At 41.0% G+C, this 18,462-nt stretch overlaps 1 protein-coding gene across 9 annotated transcripts in view; it reads right to left on the reverse strand.

The window, feature by feature from the left end:
• The window catches only part of MAPT (microtubule associated protein tau), a 405,891-nt gene that overhangs the window by 346,663 nt on the left and 40,766 nt on the right, over positions 1–18,462 (reverse strand). For all 9 annotated transcript variants that reach the window (XR_003852170.1, XM_029573067.1, XM_029573063.1 and 6 more), the window contains one exon: positions 2,349–2,567. Coding sequence is in view for 8 of the 9 variants with exons in the window: in XM_029573067.1 (XP_029428927.1) it covers positions 2,349–2,550 (202 nt within the window). In the remaining variant the exon portion in view is untranslated. The remainder of the gene's footprint in view (positions 1–2,348; positions 2,568–18,462) is intronic.

The following is an 18,462-nucleotide window of genomic DNA, read 5'->3' on the forward strand; positions in this document are numbered from 1 at the left end:
TGCCCTGCAATGCCTGCTCCACCACTGGCTGGACTTTGCGCTCCAGCTCCTCCTCAAAAGTTACTGATGCCAAAACCAACTGGGAGGCAGGAGGGCTGGCCAGATCTTCCTCAGATCCCTGAGTTGGACTGGCAACTGGCACCAGGACCGGTAGAGACCGTCGCAGACTCCCAGCATCAATGGAGGACGGACACTCCTCACTGCAGTGTCGCTTCAGGGGTATCACGGCATGAGCAAGCGCCTTCCTGAGCCGGTACTATGCATCAAAGGTGACCGGTGCCGATGCTTTCTTGGCTTCCCTCGGTGCTCAGCTCGGTCTTTCCCCAGCGCCGAGGTTGATGACAATGAACCCGACATCCTCGACCTAGAAGAGACCGACAGGGGCCAGTCCCCGGTGCCCCTATCCACAGACAGCATCGATGGTACCATCCCCACCGATGTTAATGACTCGGTGTCCATCGGTGCGGCTCCAAGGTCCATTGGTGCAGATGCCACCAATGTCGATGGCTTGGACTTCCTCAACCTAAAGAGCTTCTCCATCTTATCGAGTCAAGCATGTCGTCCCTTAGGGGTCATCTGGGTGCACATGCAGCAACCCTGGACTTCGTGCAATGCCCCCAGGCAGAGAACACACCTCGTGAGAATCCGTGAAGGACATGGTCCTAGGACACTTGGGATATCGATGGAAACCAGACGAGGCCATGCCGAACGAAAAGAAAGGGAAAAACAAAACACAGTGGCAGCAGGTGTCGATGATGGCGGGCACCGAGGCCTCGCTGCTATGGGGGGAATGGAAGCGAAAATAAACTTACTGAACCACCGAAAACGTTGACTGAGGAGACTCAGAGAGGGACCTGCGTTAGAAGAAAGCACGAGAAAACCTGAAAAAGACAGTGAAAAAGTTTCCAAAGGCAATTTCTTGAAGAAAAGCCACAAGTTCACTTAACTGCAAGGCAAAAGCTCCACGGAAAAGAGAGCCTGAAGAGGGACCCCGCGTGGACATGTGGTATAGGGCATGCTGGGCATGCTCAGTATGCACATTCAAAGTTCCAGAAGCTTTGACATGTTTTCCATGCCAGGCTCCATCCGATGTCACCCATGTGTGAGAACTACCATCCTGCTTGTCCTAGGAGAACCAGTTTAGTGCTATAAATGTAAGGAAACACAATTAGGTAAAATTTACACCATTTGGGATTTACCAAACAATTCTAACAATATCACTTATAAAGGAGTGATAATAGTTACCCTAAAACATTTAAAGGACAGAAAATTCCACCATTTACACTGTAAGTAATCTTAACACTGATGTAACTAATTATCCTTCAACAACATAATGCATTTCAATTATGACTGGCAATTATTAAGGATCTTCATAACACGGGCTAATACATCACTTTAGCTCATTGAGCAACTAAGCTGTTGCCGTGCCGTCCCAAGTACCATGAAATGTTGTTGGTGGGGTTTTTATAAGAAAATTTTTTTATATATGCACTTAAACTTTAAAACAATCTTTCACTAAACTCTCGGGTCTTGATGTCAAAAAACTCATGCTTATTGCCTGATGATCACACTGGACCATTGGGCCCCCTCCTGTTGCAGAAGTGGACATTAAATTCTGAGAAAACGTAAAATAAATTCAGCTTGTACTTTTTGGAGGAGATTGCACTTCCCATGTAACTTTATGAGGGTCCCTTCCTATAAGTTACAATCATAGTAACTGAAGAGCCCACATTAATGGAGCTTGCAGTCAGTCAATCCATGCAATGCTGGATTGGAACTGTCATATTAGAAAGCTGGTGGTACTCCTGTGACACCAACATCACAATAAAAGTATGTAAGTAATGCCAAAAGACTTTTTATTTCTAGTAATCTAAAATTAAGCAGCAGCTTTACAAAATCAATTTACTCCCATCTATTCCACTCCATGAAAACTTCTCAGAGGGAAATGTATTTGAACAGCATTGGAATCAGAAATCTTAGGAAAGAGCTTGAGGTATTGTAAACTTTTGGCCATAAATGACCAAAGAAAGAAAAGATAGCAAATTAGCATGCACTACCTATATATCCGTTATTCAGTTCTGCAGTTACAAACATCTACTCAGATTCCCTTTCATTGTACTTTCCAATTCACCTTGCAACTCCAGTTGATTTGCTTACTATATAATATAGACCTGGAAGAGCCATACACGTTTGCAGAATTAACTCTTTATATTGAAAAACATTCCCATCTATCAAAGTCATATATAGGAAGAACTTAGGTATCAGGTAAGTGTCATGTGAACCATAGACAAGGTAAGTCAAGACCATTTTCAGTTAGAAAAACACAATATTTTTCCAAAAACGCTCACCTACTCCATGCTCCATTGGTAACCTCACATCTCTCACCCTGTGGTCCTCATTGTCCTTCTGAAGCAGGGTATAACCTGATGGAACTGTAATGTCTTTCCTTTCTATGTTGCCATCTCCCACATGGTAAGGCTCTACTGAACAAACCTGCTGATGTTGATTGCCAGAATGGTCTTCCATCGTGTAATTTTGATGCTCAGCCATCTTGACACAAGATTAGCCTAACAAAAATAAAAATAATTCATCACCATGGAACATATTATATATGCACACATTTTATTTCAGTACCTGCATGCAAGGCTAAGAGGATATCTGGTCACAGAATTGCATGGTGCTGCACAATCATTGCTGTACATTTTGTCCCTCGGGAATTCATCTGTTGTCCTTACTTATTTTAGTTATATTGCACTTTTATATTTTGTTGATGGGCTGTAATTATATTCTTTTATAAATGATTGTACACCACGCTGAGTCCTTTGAAAAGGACAATATAGAAAACAAAAAATAGAACAGACTAGAGAAACCACAGCATGGCAGGTAGATACAAATGGGCTGTCTGTTGCTGTCTGTTATATTTATCTTAAATTTCATCTAGAAGTTGGTTCTCCAGAACTTTGTCTATTACAAGGAAACTGAGTAAATATAACATGAATCATTCAGACTATATTTTATGCTACACAACAGAATGAATTTAATCATAAGGACATAAGAACATAAGAAATTGCCATGCTGGGTCAGACCAAGGGTCCATCAAGCCCAGCATCCTGTTTCCAACAGAGGCCAAACCAGGCCACAAGAACCTGGCAATTACCCAAACACTAAGAAGATCCCATGCTACTGATGCAATTAATAGCAGTGGCTGTTCCCTAAGTAAACTTGATTAATAGCAGTCAATAGACTTCTCCTTCAAGAACTTATCCAAACCTTTTTTGAACCCAGCTACACTAACTTCACTAACCACATCCTCTGGCAACAAATTCCAGAGCTTTATTTTGCGTTGAGTGAAAAAGAATTTTCTCCGATTAGTCTTAAATGTGCTACTTGCTAACTTCATGGAATGCCCCCTAGTCCTTCTATTATTCGAAAGTGTAAATAACTGATTCAAATCTACTCGATCAAGACCTCTCATGATCTTAAAGACCTCTATCATATCCCCCCTCAACCGTCTCTTCTCCAAGCTGAACAGCCCTAACCTCTTCAGCCTTTCCTCATAGGGGAGCTGTTCCATCCCCTTTATCATTTTGGTTGCCCTTCTCTGTACCTTCTCCATTGTAACTATATCTTTTTTGAGGTGCGACGACCAGAATTGTACACAGAATTCAAGGTGCGGTCTCACCATGGAGCAATATAGAGGCATTATGACATTTTACGTTTTATTAACCATTCCCTTCCTAATAATTCCTAACATTCTGTTTGCTTTTTTGACTGCTGCAGCACAGTCAGCCGACAATTTTAAAGTATTATCCACTATGATGCCTAGATCTTTTTCCTGAGTGGTAGCTCCTAATATGGAATCTAACATCGTGTAACTACAGCAAGGGTTATTTTTCCCTATATGTAACACCTTGCACTTGTCCACATTAAATTTCATCTGCCATTTGGATGCCCAATCTTCCAGTCTTGCAAGGTTCTCCTGTAATGTATCACAATCCACTTGTGATTTAACTACTCTGAATAATTTGTATCATCCGCAAATTTGATAACCTCACTCGTCGTATTCCTTTCCAGATCATTTATATATATATATTGAAAAGCACCGGTCCAAGTTCAGATCCCTGAGGCACTCCACTGTTTACCCTTTCGACTGAAAAAATTGACCATTTAATCCTACTCTCTGTTTCCTGTCTTTTAACCAGTTTGTAATCCACGAAAGGACATCGCCTCCTATCCCATGACTTTTTAGTTTTCTTAGAAGCCTCTCGTGAGGGACTTTGTCAAATGCCTTCTGAAAATCCAAATACACTACAACTACTGGTTCACCTTTATCCACATGTTTACTTTTTTTATTTATTTATTTAAGTTTTTTATATACCAACATTCAAGACGGTAGTCCCATCATGCTGGTTCACAAGAAACAGGGGTGCAATTATAACAAACTTTACAATTTGAACAATGGTGCAGAAAAGCAGTTACATATAACAAGGAAATCAATAACTTGGAGTGAGAAGGAAAATGAAGATCAGATAATTATATCTACCTTATAAATGGGCTCTGACCGACGGCCCGCAAATGCGCAGTAGAGAGCAACTCTACCGCGCATGCGCGAGAGCACGTCGATCAGAGCAGAGCGGCGCCGGGAGGAAATTAAGCCATGTGAGGGCTGCAGCGAGGCACGCGCGCGCACGAGAGAGAGAGAGAGACCCCCGGCTCTGACGGACGGAGAGAGAGCACGTCGGTCAGAGCGGAGCGGCATCCGGGAGGAAATGGAGCCATGTGAGGGCTTTGGCGAGGCACGCGCGCGCATGAGAGAGAGACCCGCGGCTCTGTCAGACGTGCATGCAAGATGAGTGCAAAGGGACAGAGGGTGGAGGGGGAAGAGCATAGTAAAAGAAATGGGAGGACCAGAAGAGGAGAAGTGGGAGAATAAGGAAGTGAAGGGTGTTGAGCAAGTGAGGGAAAGGGGAGTGTAATGAAGAATGAGGGGAGAGGGGGGCTGCGGGGGCAGACCAGCGGGTGATAGAATGGGAAGGGTCTGTAGGAGAGGACCTGTGGAAGAAAGGAGGGACATTGGGAGGATGAGAGATGAGGAGGAGCAGTGGGAAGGTGGGAGGGGGTTGGGGAGATGGGGTAGCAGGACAGTAAGAGGGGAGGGGAGCTGAAGGAGGGAGCATAGAGTGCAAGGGGGGTGCAAAGGGAGAGAGGGTGGAGGGGGAAGAGGATAGTAAGAGGAAAGGGGAGGGCCAGAGGAGGAGGAGTGGGAGAATAAGGAAGAGAAGGGTGCTGAGCAAGTGAGGGAAAAGGGAGTGTAATGGAAGAATGAGGGGAGAGGGGGGCTGCAGGGGCAGACCAGCGGGTGATAGAATGGGAAGGGGCTGTAGGAGAGGACCTGTGGAAGAAAGGAGGGACATTGGGAGAATGAGAGATGAGGAGGAGCAGTGGGAAAGTGAGAGGGGGAGGGGTTGGGTTGGGGAGATGGGACAGCAGAAGAGGAGCTGGAGGAGGGAGCATTGAGTGCAAGGGGAGGGCAAAGGGAGAGAAGGTGGAGGGGGAAAGAGTACACATCCGGACACCTCCACACACAACACTTAGCTGGCATTTGGAACAAACATCTCGCCCGTTTAACGGGCTTAACGGCTTGTATATGTATAAATAACATTGTAAGAGGTACATGATGAACACCATAAAATAACTGCTTTATTTTTAAAATACCAAATGTCTTCAACCCAGAGAAATTTAAGTTGTAATATTAAACTAAGCTGTAGTAACATTTTGGCACGTCAATGTCTATCTAAGTATCATTTTTAGATACAGTACTTATTGACAAGTGAAATATTTTGCCACCTGCTGAGAAGCTATTTTGTGTTACAGAAAACACCAGCCAAGGGGGGCAGAATCATTCTTGATGAACTAAATGCATGTGAAAAAAATCAGGTCTCTGACATTAATTTTTCACAAAATCCTACAAGGACAAACTTATCCCCAACACCAGTGACATTACAAATGAACTTCTTACACCTTCTAGAAAACCAGCCAAACTTAAGTAAGTATGCACAACAGTTTATGTATAAGAATACCAGCTTGCTTGAATATAGGAAAAACAATACAGAAAAGCGAGCTATGAAATAATATCTAGTTGACAATTTGCCATTACATATAACGGCATGTGTATTACAATGAAAGGACACAAGGCATGACTACGTGCCATAATTATTTGGAATATATGTTGGTTACAAAATAACATCCCATTTTCAAAAGAGTTTCTCCCATTCTCTGTGTAAGTGAACACTTATTTTAAAACAGATTTTAGTGTATGCAATTATAAAATGATATAAACATTGTGTTGCCGTTTAAGGTATATAGCACTGCCTAAGTTTAATAATGTTATAGAAATGATAAATGATAGTGGTAGTAGTAGTACTGTAGCTTGCATTATCCACATGTAGACAGCGACATGATCCATTCCTAGCCACTATTTCAAATCTGTCATTTAACTGTGTTTATATACTGTACATCCTGTACTTGAGAAGCTACACTGTAGCATTAATCAATTTAATGTCATTAAATAAAGCCACTCACTTTCAGACAATTAGAGAAACCAGTCTAAATAGGAACTTGCAAGGCATGAAATCCTACTGAACTAAAATTAATACTGCTTAAACAAGTTACAGATTGTCTTCTCAGGTTGTCAAAAAATTATCATCATCTCCTACAACTCATCTTTTGCATGAGTGTTTTAGAAACTGTATAGCTTGGGCTTACATTTTTGCAAAAGTAGCCATTAAAAACCAAGTGCAGTTTTTACATGACTAGAATAAATCGTTCCAAGCATTGAGCCACATGGCTGGATTCTTTTTTGAGCTCAGAGGATCATTTCCTACTTGCAGGGTTCCAAAGTTTGCAGCTATTTATAAGAGCAGAAGGCACTAAAAGAGAAGCACAAAATAATGTTACATGGTGCTTTCCACCAGTCATGGGCTAAAGTAATATTTATGGGGCAGGGGTGAACTGCACAGCTAATGTATTCCATAAACAGATTTTGTCAGTTAAAAGGTTCACCCTGTTGAAGGGCTCCTTTTTATAAGCTGAGCTATCTGAATTCTGTTTAAATATTTAAAGTGAAGTTAGATGGGAAGTAAGTACACATACAGAAATGGAAAGAAATGGCATGTAATAAATATATCAAATTTTATTTTTGTCATTTGGGATTTTCCTGTTTCATATAAGTGTTTCAACCAGAGCAGATTAACAGTACTGACTTTAATATGCTTGAATACCTTGCAACTTGTTACATCACAATAAAATGAATCTAACAATTTGTTCCTAGTTTACAGCTAATGGTTGAAGTCTAGCCAATACTCTTAAAATGCATATCAGACTTTAGTTGTGAGAATCATTAATCTTGCTGCTATATCAAAATGACTGAAGTCTCAATTTATCAAGAACAATGGCCAAGTTCAAAATGTTATAAAAACGAAACTTCTTTATTACCAGAAAAGGATATTTATTTTATTCTTAAAGAAACCAAGGACACAAGAACATTTAGAGGAGTTGTACTTTTATTCCATCTTCAAGTATATATGCGATTTGGTTTGTATTTTTTATCCCTAAATATGTTTGATGTGAGCCTCTTAGGACCTTGGATAATGCGATACAGAATTTTTAAAAAATAAAATAAACAGTCCACAGTGCCTATCATCTATAGCTGTCATACCCAAATATAATACAATACATTCTCAGAACCTCTCTCTATATATATAAGTTGCTAGATTTGTAGGTTTGTCACTTTGTCAGTCATGCTCAAAAAAGCATATTTGCCCTCATTTTTTGGAGCCATTTAGGGGGTCATTTTTCAAAGTGATCGCACGCGAAAAGTCCCTTTTCACGTGCGATCACTAAAAAGGGTCGGCGTCAAGACTGGAACAGGAGGAGTCGGAGCGGCACCGGGGCAGACGCCGCGAAGACAGCGTGGACAGCGAAAAGGTAAGGAGCCTTTTCGCTGCCTTTTTCATGCCCAATAGCACCACCTTTTATGATGGTGCTATTGGGTGTGAAAGCCAGCAGCGATCGCACCCAATAGCGGCATCGTGAATCACCTACCGCGTGATTCACGATGCCGCGGTAGGTTAGAAAATCTAGGCCTTACTGATATATTTTGCTTCCTTAGCATATACTTCTTTTAACCCATCCTTAAAAACTGTCAGTAAAGAAGCAATACAATTAAAAATTGTTTTACCTTCTACATGTTTCCCATGGCTGCACACATCCATGCGCTTCAGAACATTATATGACATCCCTGTGGGTAAAAGTCCATGTGCTCTGCAGCAGCACATGACCTTTTAGCCCCTACAACAAGTATGAGCATAGTCTATCTGTGGCGGAGAAAATAGTTGCTCCAAGGGGTGACAGAATGGGTATGGGTGTATGTGCATATGTGTCATTTTGCCCCCAGCATTTTTGAAAGAGCTTTATACTAGCAGTTGATAAATGCAAAGTGCTAACTTTGCACCCAAGGATTTGTACTTGCATTGATCCCATAATTAAATAAAAGTAACCTCATACCATACAAGAGCTATGTATGAACCAAAAAAAAGAAACCTACAAAATTTCAGACTTCTAAGGGCTGTAAAATCTCAGTCACACCAGCACAGTGTATGAAGATGCACAGGCAGATTAGGCTTTGCTCAGAACAATCCAGAAATCTTATAGTAACTTTTTTGTCTCTCCTCTATTACACTACCAAAATGCTTAGATGATGGTAGAAGAGACGGTCTGCCACTACATTAACTATCGCATGTTTTTGGCTTGGACTAACCATGTAACTAACTGAACACATTCATATATCTGAACAGCCAAAAACATAATCCACTATTTACTAAACCTGGATTAGGTGAGAAATGTATTCCTATTTTTCAACTATTTTATCTCAAATATATTGAAACTCTAAGCAAACTGCTACCAATGTCCTAAAATACTAATTTGGAAAATCTAATTCATCCCAACAGTCATATTTATACTGTAAATTCCTTTAGCTTCCACCATTAGTATCAGAAAACATTTCTTCATCAAAGCTCAATTCCTATTTCCAAATTGCAAACATTTTGAATAAACACCCCTACCTTATAACAGAGTATTCAGTATTCCATAATACAGACAGGGGTCGTGCAGCTGAGTAAGTTGTAATTTTCTTTGGGAAAAAAGTTGGCAGCTTCCTTTGCAAAACTGATAAAACTAACAAGAGGCTTCTTGGGCTTATCTATTTCTGACAGATCCAGTATTGCCAAACGGTCCCTCTATCTTAAAAAAACAAACAAAAAAAAAAACCAGAGTATCCCACCCTGACAGCCTTTCAGAGCTCTTTAGAATTACTATAAACAATTCACAGTACAATTAATAACATGCTATAAACAAAGTACTATAGCATTTTGCAATTTTTACACTTCTCTGCCCCTTTCATTTGTAAATATAGTTCATTTAAACTGAATATAAGGTTCATGTGAATCTTATCTATTAAAACCACAATATATGTTGGTATCCAGTCAGCAACATAGCAACAGAAAGAAAAAGAGGACAAATAATCCAATCTATTTCTGCCTCCTTATATGTTAGTGGTGGGCATCCATTCGTCAACAAATGACAGTGCTTTACTGCAACTATTCTGCTAATTGATAGTGCATGTGGTCTTTATAGCCATAAGAGAAATATTAGACTTGCAGGTCATGCCACAATTACAGGTGTACATGACTCGAGAGACTACTCTACTAAAACGCTGTTTCCTTCTGTCACATTACTGCAGTAATCCAAGTAATCATTTCTCATCATGAATTTGAACTCCATAGATAAGAAAGGGGCATCACTTTATCCTCTGCCATAAAACCTCCCGAGATTTTGGATCAATGTCAAAAACCTTCATATCCTGCTTACAAATGCCTTTAAAGTGCAATTTTGAGCACCTTCCTCATCTCTTCCTTCCCACAATTTGCCTATACAAAATACCCTTTGCAAATTAAAGGCATGAGGCCAGGGTGTATAGCTGCCAGCAATAAAACATGCCATGATTCCCCTGGCCAGGTCATCTCCTCGGCAGGTCTGTGTGTAACCCAATTCCGTGGTGGAAAAATTCCCACTGAAAAGGATCAGAGGTCACTGAGGAGCATGGAACTTTGGGCAGTCCTGCAGGAGTTGTTCAAAAGAAGGCAAGCAGGTAGCATGCCCTGCTTGCTTTTCCCCAGGATTCTTGATCCAACCACACTAAATGGAGGGTAGGTGAGAAAAAAAAAAAAGAGCAGACAGGAGGTTTGCAATATGTCACAGCTGCTGGGAGAAGGGTGTGAGGCAAGGTTACCTAAGCCAAAAGAGGATTGGGAAGAACTGATGCCAATGATTAACAGAAGTCAAGCTTGCTGAGATAGGCAGCTAGGAACAATGCTGTCACTGGCCCTGCATGGCTGATAGGGACATAGCATCAGGAAACCCTAGGAAAGAGCTAGGTTCAGCCTTGTCAAAAGAAGGAAGCCTAATTAGTAACATGATGGGGGCCAGATGGCGCACATAAGGCAGGCAAGCAGGTCCTTTGGACAAGAGCAGACATTTCCCAGCTGCACCATAGTGGGTGGCTCATGAACAGAATGGATGTATGGTACCAAAGGGGTGTAGCTTAAGTACAAGCAATAGATTATGTTTAGAAATAAAGCTTGAGCCATGATTTTTCCACTAAATAGTCTCTGTTGTAATTCTTTTGTGCTGTCTTTCTATAGTCATCAAGCAAGTCTTAGGAAGAAACAATAGAAGAATGAATGGAAGGTATGCTTTGATAGGTCATGGCTGCCCACATTGTGTGCCCATCTTCCATCTTGCAAAGATGACCAAGTGAGCATTCATCTAAAACCAAAATTGTGTTATAAGCATAAATGCCAGTTATGGTGTTTATTTTCTTGGTATGCATGTTTGTTTTTGTTTAAATGGACATTGTTGCATCATCTGCATGGTTGCCACTATTAACCAAGGCATCTGTGCTCAGGTGGCCCACATTTACTAGGTCCCTGGGGTAAGGATTATAAGCCTGAACTTAGAAACTGTGCAGCCCATGATGCAGCTTCCAGGGCTCACACAGCCACGCAAACCTCCATGTGGCTGGGATGGCTGCTTCTGGGTCCTAGAGTAGCCGAACCCATCATCAACTGTCCCTGCAGCCATGGTGCGTGGCCAGCCTACCCCCTGAGTAGGGGCCTTGGCCGGCCATGGGAATGCATTTGCACCATAAGGAGAGGATGAGGTAGGGAGGAATTAGGGTGGTCTCATTTAGGACCCATGATTGCCAGTTTCCAGAAGTCAAGGGCTGCTGCTACAATATCTGGACTAAAGTAATTTGGGAGGGGATATAAGAAGAAAAATCCCTGGTAGTAAAGAATAAAAGCGCACGATATCAGATCCCAGCCCTGATTCCAACTGAGCTAGAAACACAAAGAAGCAGGAGAAATTTTGAGGTCAAAAAAAGAAAGAAATGTACTGCAAGAACATAAATTCCAAACATGGATGCCATATCCTTGCTTCACTCCATTCTTCAACTTATTTTGTTCTCTTTATTTCTCTAGCAATTGTGATAAGAAGAATATTTTATTAGCTGTTGATCTCCCAGCTCTAAATACACACTGAATTAATATGGTTAACAAGTTGTTGAAAACCATCCCAACATGACTCAAAGCCTTGCTCATGACACTAATGAGAGTGATACTCCTATAATTACTACAAATCATTCTTCTCTCTCTTGTTCTTATAGAAGAACATCTGCTTGGTCTTATCTGTGATCATTTCTTTTCCATCTCCGAATTTGAGAAAAGCAACCTTGATAACAGGTGAACTAATGGTGTTTTTTAGGCCATCATAAATATTTTGCAAATTAGTTGCATCTGAGGTGACTTGTATCTCTTGACACAAGCCAGTCCAATACTTATTTGCACAATGGCTGGCTCCATTCTGCCCCATTGGCCTGGCATTCTCTGATTCAAGTGAATTACATTTTTGGATTCAATAAGTGGTAGCGTCTCTTCAAAATATCTCTCAAACCAGGCTTTCAGCTTGATTTACTAAGGTTTTTCACCCATTTTAGATAAAAGGTTTAGCATATCTGGCCCTTAGCTGACCATTTTTCCACAAATGCTACTATAGCTGTTGCCTGTCTCCACATGTGTTTTTCTGTTTGTTTACTGTTGTTCTGCTTTCACCCTGTCTTGCTACTACAGCAGCCTTTTCGGTTTCTGTTTGCTAATGCTGTGTTCATGCTTTTAATCTGCAGTGTACCTGGTTTCAGCACTATTTACCTGTTCCTGCTTTGGACTGTTTAAAAATCTAATTTAATCAAACATTTTACTCTGTATTTTCCCCAATATAATTTGCTTTCTCTCTGCTGATTAGAATCTGTTCTTCTGGTGGGCAGGATTATTGTTTTCCAATAAACATTGCTGAATTCTCCTGTTCTTTTTCTGTGTGGCTAAATAATCTTACAAAAAAAAATCTTCAATAGACAGTAATCTTATTTCTGCTGGTTATAACTCTTTCTGGAGTGTTGTGGTATTATTTTGCTAGTTTATTATTTTGCTCAGCAAATAGTAATCAAGCCAAGCACTACTAAATCCAGTTACATAAAAAATTCTAGCACAGTGTACCTGGTTCCAGCACCACTTACCTGTTCCTGCTTTGGGTTAAGTTTAAAAGTCTAATTTAATCTAACTTTACTCTGTATTTTCCCAATATAATTTGTTTTCTCTCTGCTGTTTCTCCAAGTAGATCCACATCGAGCACACTTCCTCAATCCAATTCTCTAGTCACCCAATCAAAAAAATCAATCAGATTTGTCTGAGAGGACCTTCCCCTGGTGAATCCATGTTGCCTTGGGTCCAGCAACCCACTGGACTGTAGATAGTTCACTATCCTTTCATTCAGCAGAATCTCCATTAATTTTCCCACCACCGGAAACTACAGGCTAACCGGCCTGTAGTTTCTGGCTTCCTCTCTGCTACCTCTCTTGTGAAGTGGGACCACCACCGTTCTTCTCCAATCCCGCGGCACCATTCCCGTTTCCAGGGATCTATTGAACAAGTCCTTCAGCAGACCTGCCAGCACATCTCTTAGCTCTCTCACTATCCTGGGGTATATCTCATCCGGCCCCATGGCCTTGTCCACTTTCAGTTTACCTAGCTCCACCCATACATTCTCTTCTGTAAATGCAGTTTCGTCTACTCCATCCCCATTTATGATCTTGTTAAACAGCAACAGTCCTTCTTCAGGATCTTCTCTAGTGAATACCGAACTGAAGTATTTGTTTAACGAAAAAATGTCAGAAATATTACTCTCTACATATTGTTCTTTGTCACCTTTCAATTTCACTACACCACTTCTGACCTCTCTTCTTTCCCTGATATATCTGAAAAATGTTTTGTCGCCTTGCTTTACATCTTTGGCCATCCTTTCTTCTGCTTGACCTTTTGCTTTCCTTATTTCTTTGTCTACCTCAATTTTTAATAGATACTCTTCCCTGTGTTCCTTTTTTGGGATCCTTTATATTTCTTGAATGCTATTCTTTTTGCCTTTATTTTTTTCAGCCACCTGGTTAGACAACCAGATCAGTTTCTTTTTCCTCTTACTCTTGTTTACTTTTGTAACATATACTGTAGATTTGTTGCCTTTGTAATAGCTCCTTTTAACTTGGCCTACTGTTCTACCTCATTCATTTTCTCCCAGTCTTCCAGTTCTTCCTCCAGGTATGTCCCCATTTTGACAAAGTCCATATTTTTGAAATTCAAAACTCGGATCTTCGTGTGACTTCTCTGTGTCCTATTCACAAAATTGAACCATACTGTCTGATGATCACTGGTGCTCACGTGAGCCCCTACCCGAACATTAGAGACATTATCACTATTAGTGAGCACTAGATTGAGTATTACACCCTCTCTCGTGGGTTCCATTACCATTTGTTTGAGCAAAGCCCCTCAAAGGGCATCCACTATCTCTCTACATCTCATAGATTCTGCAGAAGAGATACTCCAATCCACATCTGGCAGACGAGCAACACTTTGCCCTTCTTTCCCACCTTTTGGATGTCTTCAATAAGTTCTCTGTCCAATTCTTCTGTTTGAGTTGGTGACCTGTAAATCACACTAGTGAAAATGGAAGCACCATCTTCTTTTTTTTAGGATGGTCCACAACACTTCTCTTCCCCACATCCCTTGCAATTCAGTTGCTTGTTTTTGACATAAAAGAACTACTCCTCCCAGTTTTCTATCCTCTCTGTTCTTTCTTAGTAAATTATAGCTCGGGATAGCCGTATCCCAATCATGAGAATCAGTGAACCAGGTTTCCATTCCAGCAACAATGTCCAAGTCTGCTCCACCATTAGGGCCTACAGGTGTGGGATTTTGTTGTTCAGACTACGAGCATTTGTAGTCATAGTTTTCCAGTTGCTCTTCATATTCACCTTTTCTAATTTTTTGAACTGACTGATTTTGCTACTTACTCTTCCCTCTTCCTGTTTTGCTTGGGGGTGACATGCCAAATTCACTGGCAACCTCCTGCCACCCCCACTCCCTAGTTTAAATGCCTGATAATGTATGATCTGAATTTTTCACTTAGCATCCTCTTTCCTAGCCATTGACAAATATAGGCCATTCTTTTCATATAATCTTTTATTGCTCCATACATGGCCCCATTATCCAATGTATCCAAATCCACATTCTTTACATATTTAAAATAAAGGGGAGAAAATTATTTTTCACTCAACGCACAATTAAGCTCTGGAATTCTTTGCCAAAGGATGTGGTTAAGGCAGCTAGTGTAGCTGGGTTTAAAAAAAAGGTTGGATAAGTTCCTGGAGGAGAAGTCCATAAAATGCTATTAATCCGTAGGGAATAGCCACTGATTGTTGCCAGCATTAATAGCATGGGATTTATTTAATGTTTGGGTTCTTGCCAGGCACTTATGACTTGGATTGGCTACTGTTGGAGACAGGATAGTAGGCTTGATGGACCCTTGATCTGACCTAGTATGACATATCTTATGTTCTTATGTAGGAAAAACCTCCCATTTAATGGAAAGTGCCCAGTTCTTTTTAACAGAGTACAAAAAATCATCTCTCTCATCTGGTCTTGCCTCTAAAGTCAGTGTATAAGCACCAACACTATTTACAAAACTGTCTATAAGCTTTGTAAAATAATATGCTCTAGCATTCCATGGGTTTTTAATGATTTTAACCAAGCTATTACATATTGCAAATCCAACCTCATGTTAAGAGTATCTTCTATACTGCCTTCCCACAAAAAAAATTAGCTTGCCTCCCAAAAAAAAGCCTGATTTAGCCAATCTTGTCTTCTGTAAGACCGCAATATCAGTATTAAGTTTTTGTAGCTCTTGATCCAACAATCATCTTGATGTTATCTTCCAAATATTGATCATCATCTGTATATTGTCATTCATTTCAGTACACATGTCCTACTATTTCAGATCAAAAGTTCTAAAATGTATTTTCTTCTTTCCTAGTACTTAGCTGACATTTTAAAATGTTGGTCACCAAATGAGGCAGGTAGATTAAGGCTGGTTGGCATCTTAGTAGCTGAGAGCTGTCCTCTTTAAGGCAAGTAACAGCTAACCAATGAAATGATTCTTCCCATCAATGAAGGTAACCAATGGCACTCTATTCCATATCATTTGAACTGAGCTTATAACCCATGACTATCCTCTTCCATGTTGCACATATTCACATAGCTTGCAGGCTGAAACTGGGCTCTTAAATTTCAGGAAAATGGTAACAGCCTTCTTCTTTCAGCAGGCATTTGGGATAATGTGATGGTCGAATGCAGAATGTGTAATAACTTCAAGATGGGTTATTACTGGAGTTAAGAGATGTGGAAGATGGTGGGTGACACAATGATAAAATCTGTGAAAATTGTTTATTTTAAAATTTTATGTTAATGTATGTGTAGCCTGTGAGGTATTAGTCATATCTGTTATATTTATGGATGTTTTATATGGAAACTGCTTAGAAAAGTTGATAAAAGGTTAATACATTTTATTTAAAAATTATAAATAAATAGCAAGGACAAAGTTATCCTCTCCATTTTCATTAGCTGCAATACCCTGGGAAACTTGCCTGGAGACACTTGAGATGCTCATGTAGCAATGTACCCCTTTGGCCAAAATGATTAATCTCAAAGGAGAGGAGAAACAATACATTTAAGACTAGAGCTTAGCTGCAGGAGCTATCAATATGAAATTATCTTAAATCTGTTTTTTGGTCTGCACTCCTAAACTAGCCATGGTTGGTAACCAAAGGATCCAATCTACCCTGGCACAACTTTCACCTTTTGGTAAAAGCAAGTTTGCTTACCGTAAACGGTGTTTTCCGTAGAGAGCAGGATGAATTAGCCATGCTGTCTGGGAGCACCCCCTGGCAGCCCGAGGCAGGAACTTCTCTTAGAAGGTACAGAGCTTTGCTCCTGCATGGTGCCTTCCCGCACAACTGCCTGCATTGCCTCAGTTGGTTAGAAAGCACAGAAAGCAGCGTGAGCAAAGAAGATAGAAAGCAGGCAATGGATGGAGATTGTCCAGGGAGGAGGGTGGGGACGCATGGCTAATTCATCCTGCTATCTATGGAAAACACCATTTACGGTAAGCAAACTTGCTTTTTTCTAGCAGATAAGCAGACTGAATTAGCCATGCTATCTGGGAATCCCCAGCTAGGGAGACAAAGCACAGTAGAACTTTCAATCAGAAATGCTTTGTATGGTCGGATATGTGTAGGATTATCTGTGCAGCGTATCCCTGTAAATGGTAGACAGTCTTAAGAATTAGTGGCATGACGTAGTATCTCCTGCCCCATGGACGCATTAGAACTGGCATGTTGCGGGAGGCAGTAATGAGACGTGAAGGTATGCAACAATGACCACGTAACCACTCTGCAAATTTATTTATTTATTTATTTAGCATTTTTCTATACCGACCTTCAAGGTTAAATACCTTATCAGGTCGGTTTACATCGAACAGGGACATAAAAACAGTAAACATAAACAACTTATTATAATCAGGAGAAACAAAGTTACATTTAACAAGGACTGCAAAACTTGGAAGCTTAAACAGCTGGAAAGAAAGGCTTAAGAGGGTAGTAAATTAAAAAACTAAGACCTAAAAATCCGTGCTAGTGCTAGTTGGGCTATTATGAAAGTGCTGATGCTTGTGTAGTATTTAGAGGGGGATCGAAGTTCCGTTGCTCATGAGCTGGTTTGTCGTCTAATGTGTGTCTGAAGGGTCCGGGAAGGCTTGGCGGAACAACCAGGTCTTGAGTTTTTTCTTAAATGTTAGTAGGCAGGGTTCCAGCCTGAGATCTGCTGGGAGGTTGTTCCAGATGGCTGGTCCTGCTATTGAGAACGCTCGGTCTTTGGTGGAAATGAGGCGCGTGGCTTTGGTTGTGGGGGGTTGTAGTGCTCCTTTGTAGTTTTCTCTAATCGGTCTGTTGGAAGTATGGAGTTTGAAAGGGATTTCGAGATCGAGGTGAAGGTGATTATGGACGGATTTATGTATTAGAGTGAGTGATTTGTGTAGGACTCTGAAGTTGACTGGTAACCAGTGTAGGTTTCGGAGGATGGGAGTAATATGTTCTCTCCGGTTGGTGTTGGTCAAAATTCTGGCCGCGGCGTTCTGTATCATCTGTAGCGGCTTGGTGGTTGAGCTGGGAAGGCCTGTGAAGAGAGCGCTGCAGTAGTCTATTTTGGCAAATATTAAGGATTGGAGCACTGTCCTGAAATCATGGAAAAATAGGAGAGGTTTGAGTCTTTTTAATACCTGTAGTCTGTGGAAGCAGTCTTTGGTTGTGGTGTTGATCATATTCTTTAGATTGAGGCGGTTGTCTAATATGACCCCGAGATCTCTTACATGAGTATGGGTGAGATGGGAGTTGTGGTGTGAGTTGCGTTGGGTCTGTGGAGTGAGGTTGTCTTGGTTGGAGGAGATGAGGAGTAATTCGGTCTTTGAGGCGTTGAGAACTAAGTTAAGACTGCTGAGGAGACTGGTGATAGATTGTAGGCAGTTGTTCCAGAGCGAGAGCGATTTGGTAATTGATTCTGTTATGGGAATCAGAATCTGCACGTCATCGGCGTAAATGTAGTGAATTAAATTGAGACTAATTAACAGCTGGCAGAGGGGGAGGAGGTAGACGTTGAATAGAGTGGGAGATAGTGATGATCCTTGCGGTACACCACGGGAAGAATTTGTCGACGGTGATTCTTTATTGTTAATCTTGACTTTAAAGCTTCTATTACTAAGGAAAGACTTGAACCAGCTGTGGGCTGTTCCGGAAATGCCTATGTCTGAAAGGCGATTCAGGAGGATGGAGTGGTTGACGGTGTCGAAAGCCGCCGAGATGTCAAGGAGGATTAGAAGAAAGGAGTGGCCTTTGTCCAGCCCCATAATAAT

Source organism: Rhinatrema bivittatum, chromosome 12 (assembly GCF_901001135.1).
Source record: "Rhinatrema bivittatum chromosome 12, aRhiBiv1.1, whole genome shotgun sequence".
Lineage (NCBI taxonomy): Eukaryota > Metazoa > Chordata > Amphibia > Gymnophiona > Rhinatrematidae > Rhinatrema > Rhinatrema bivittatum.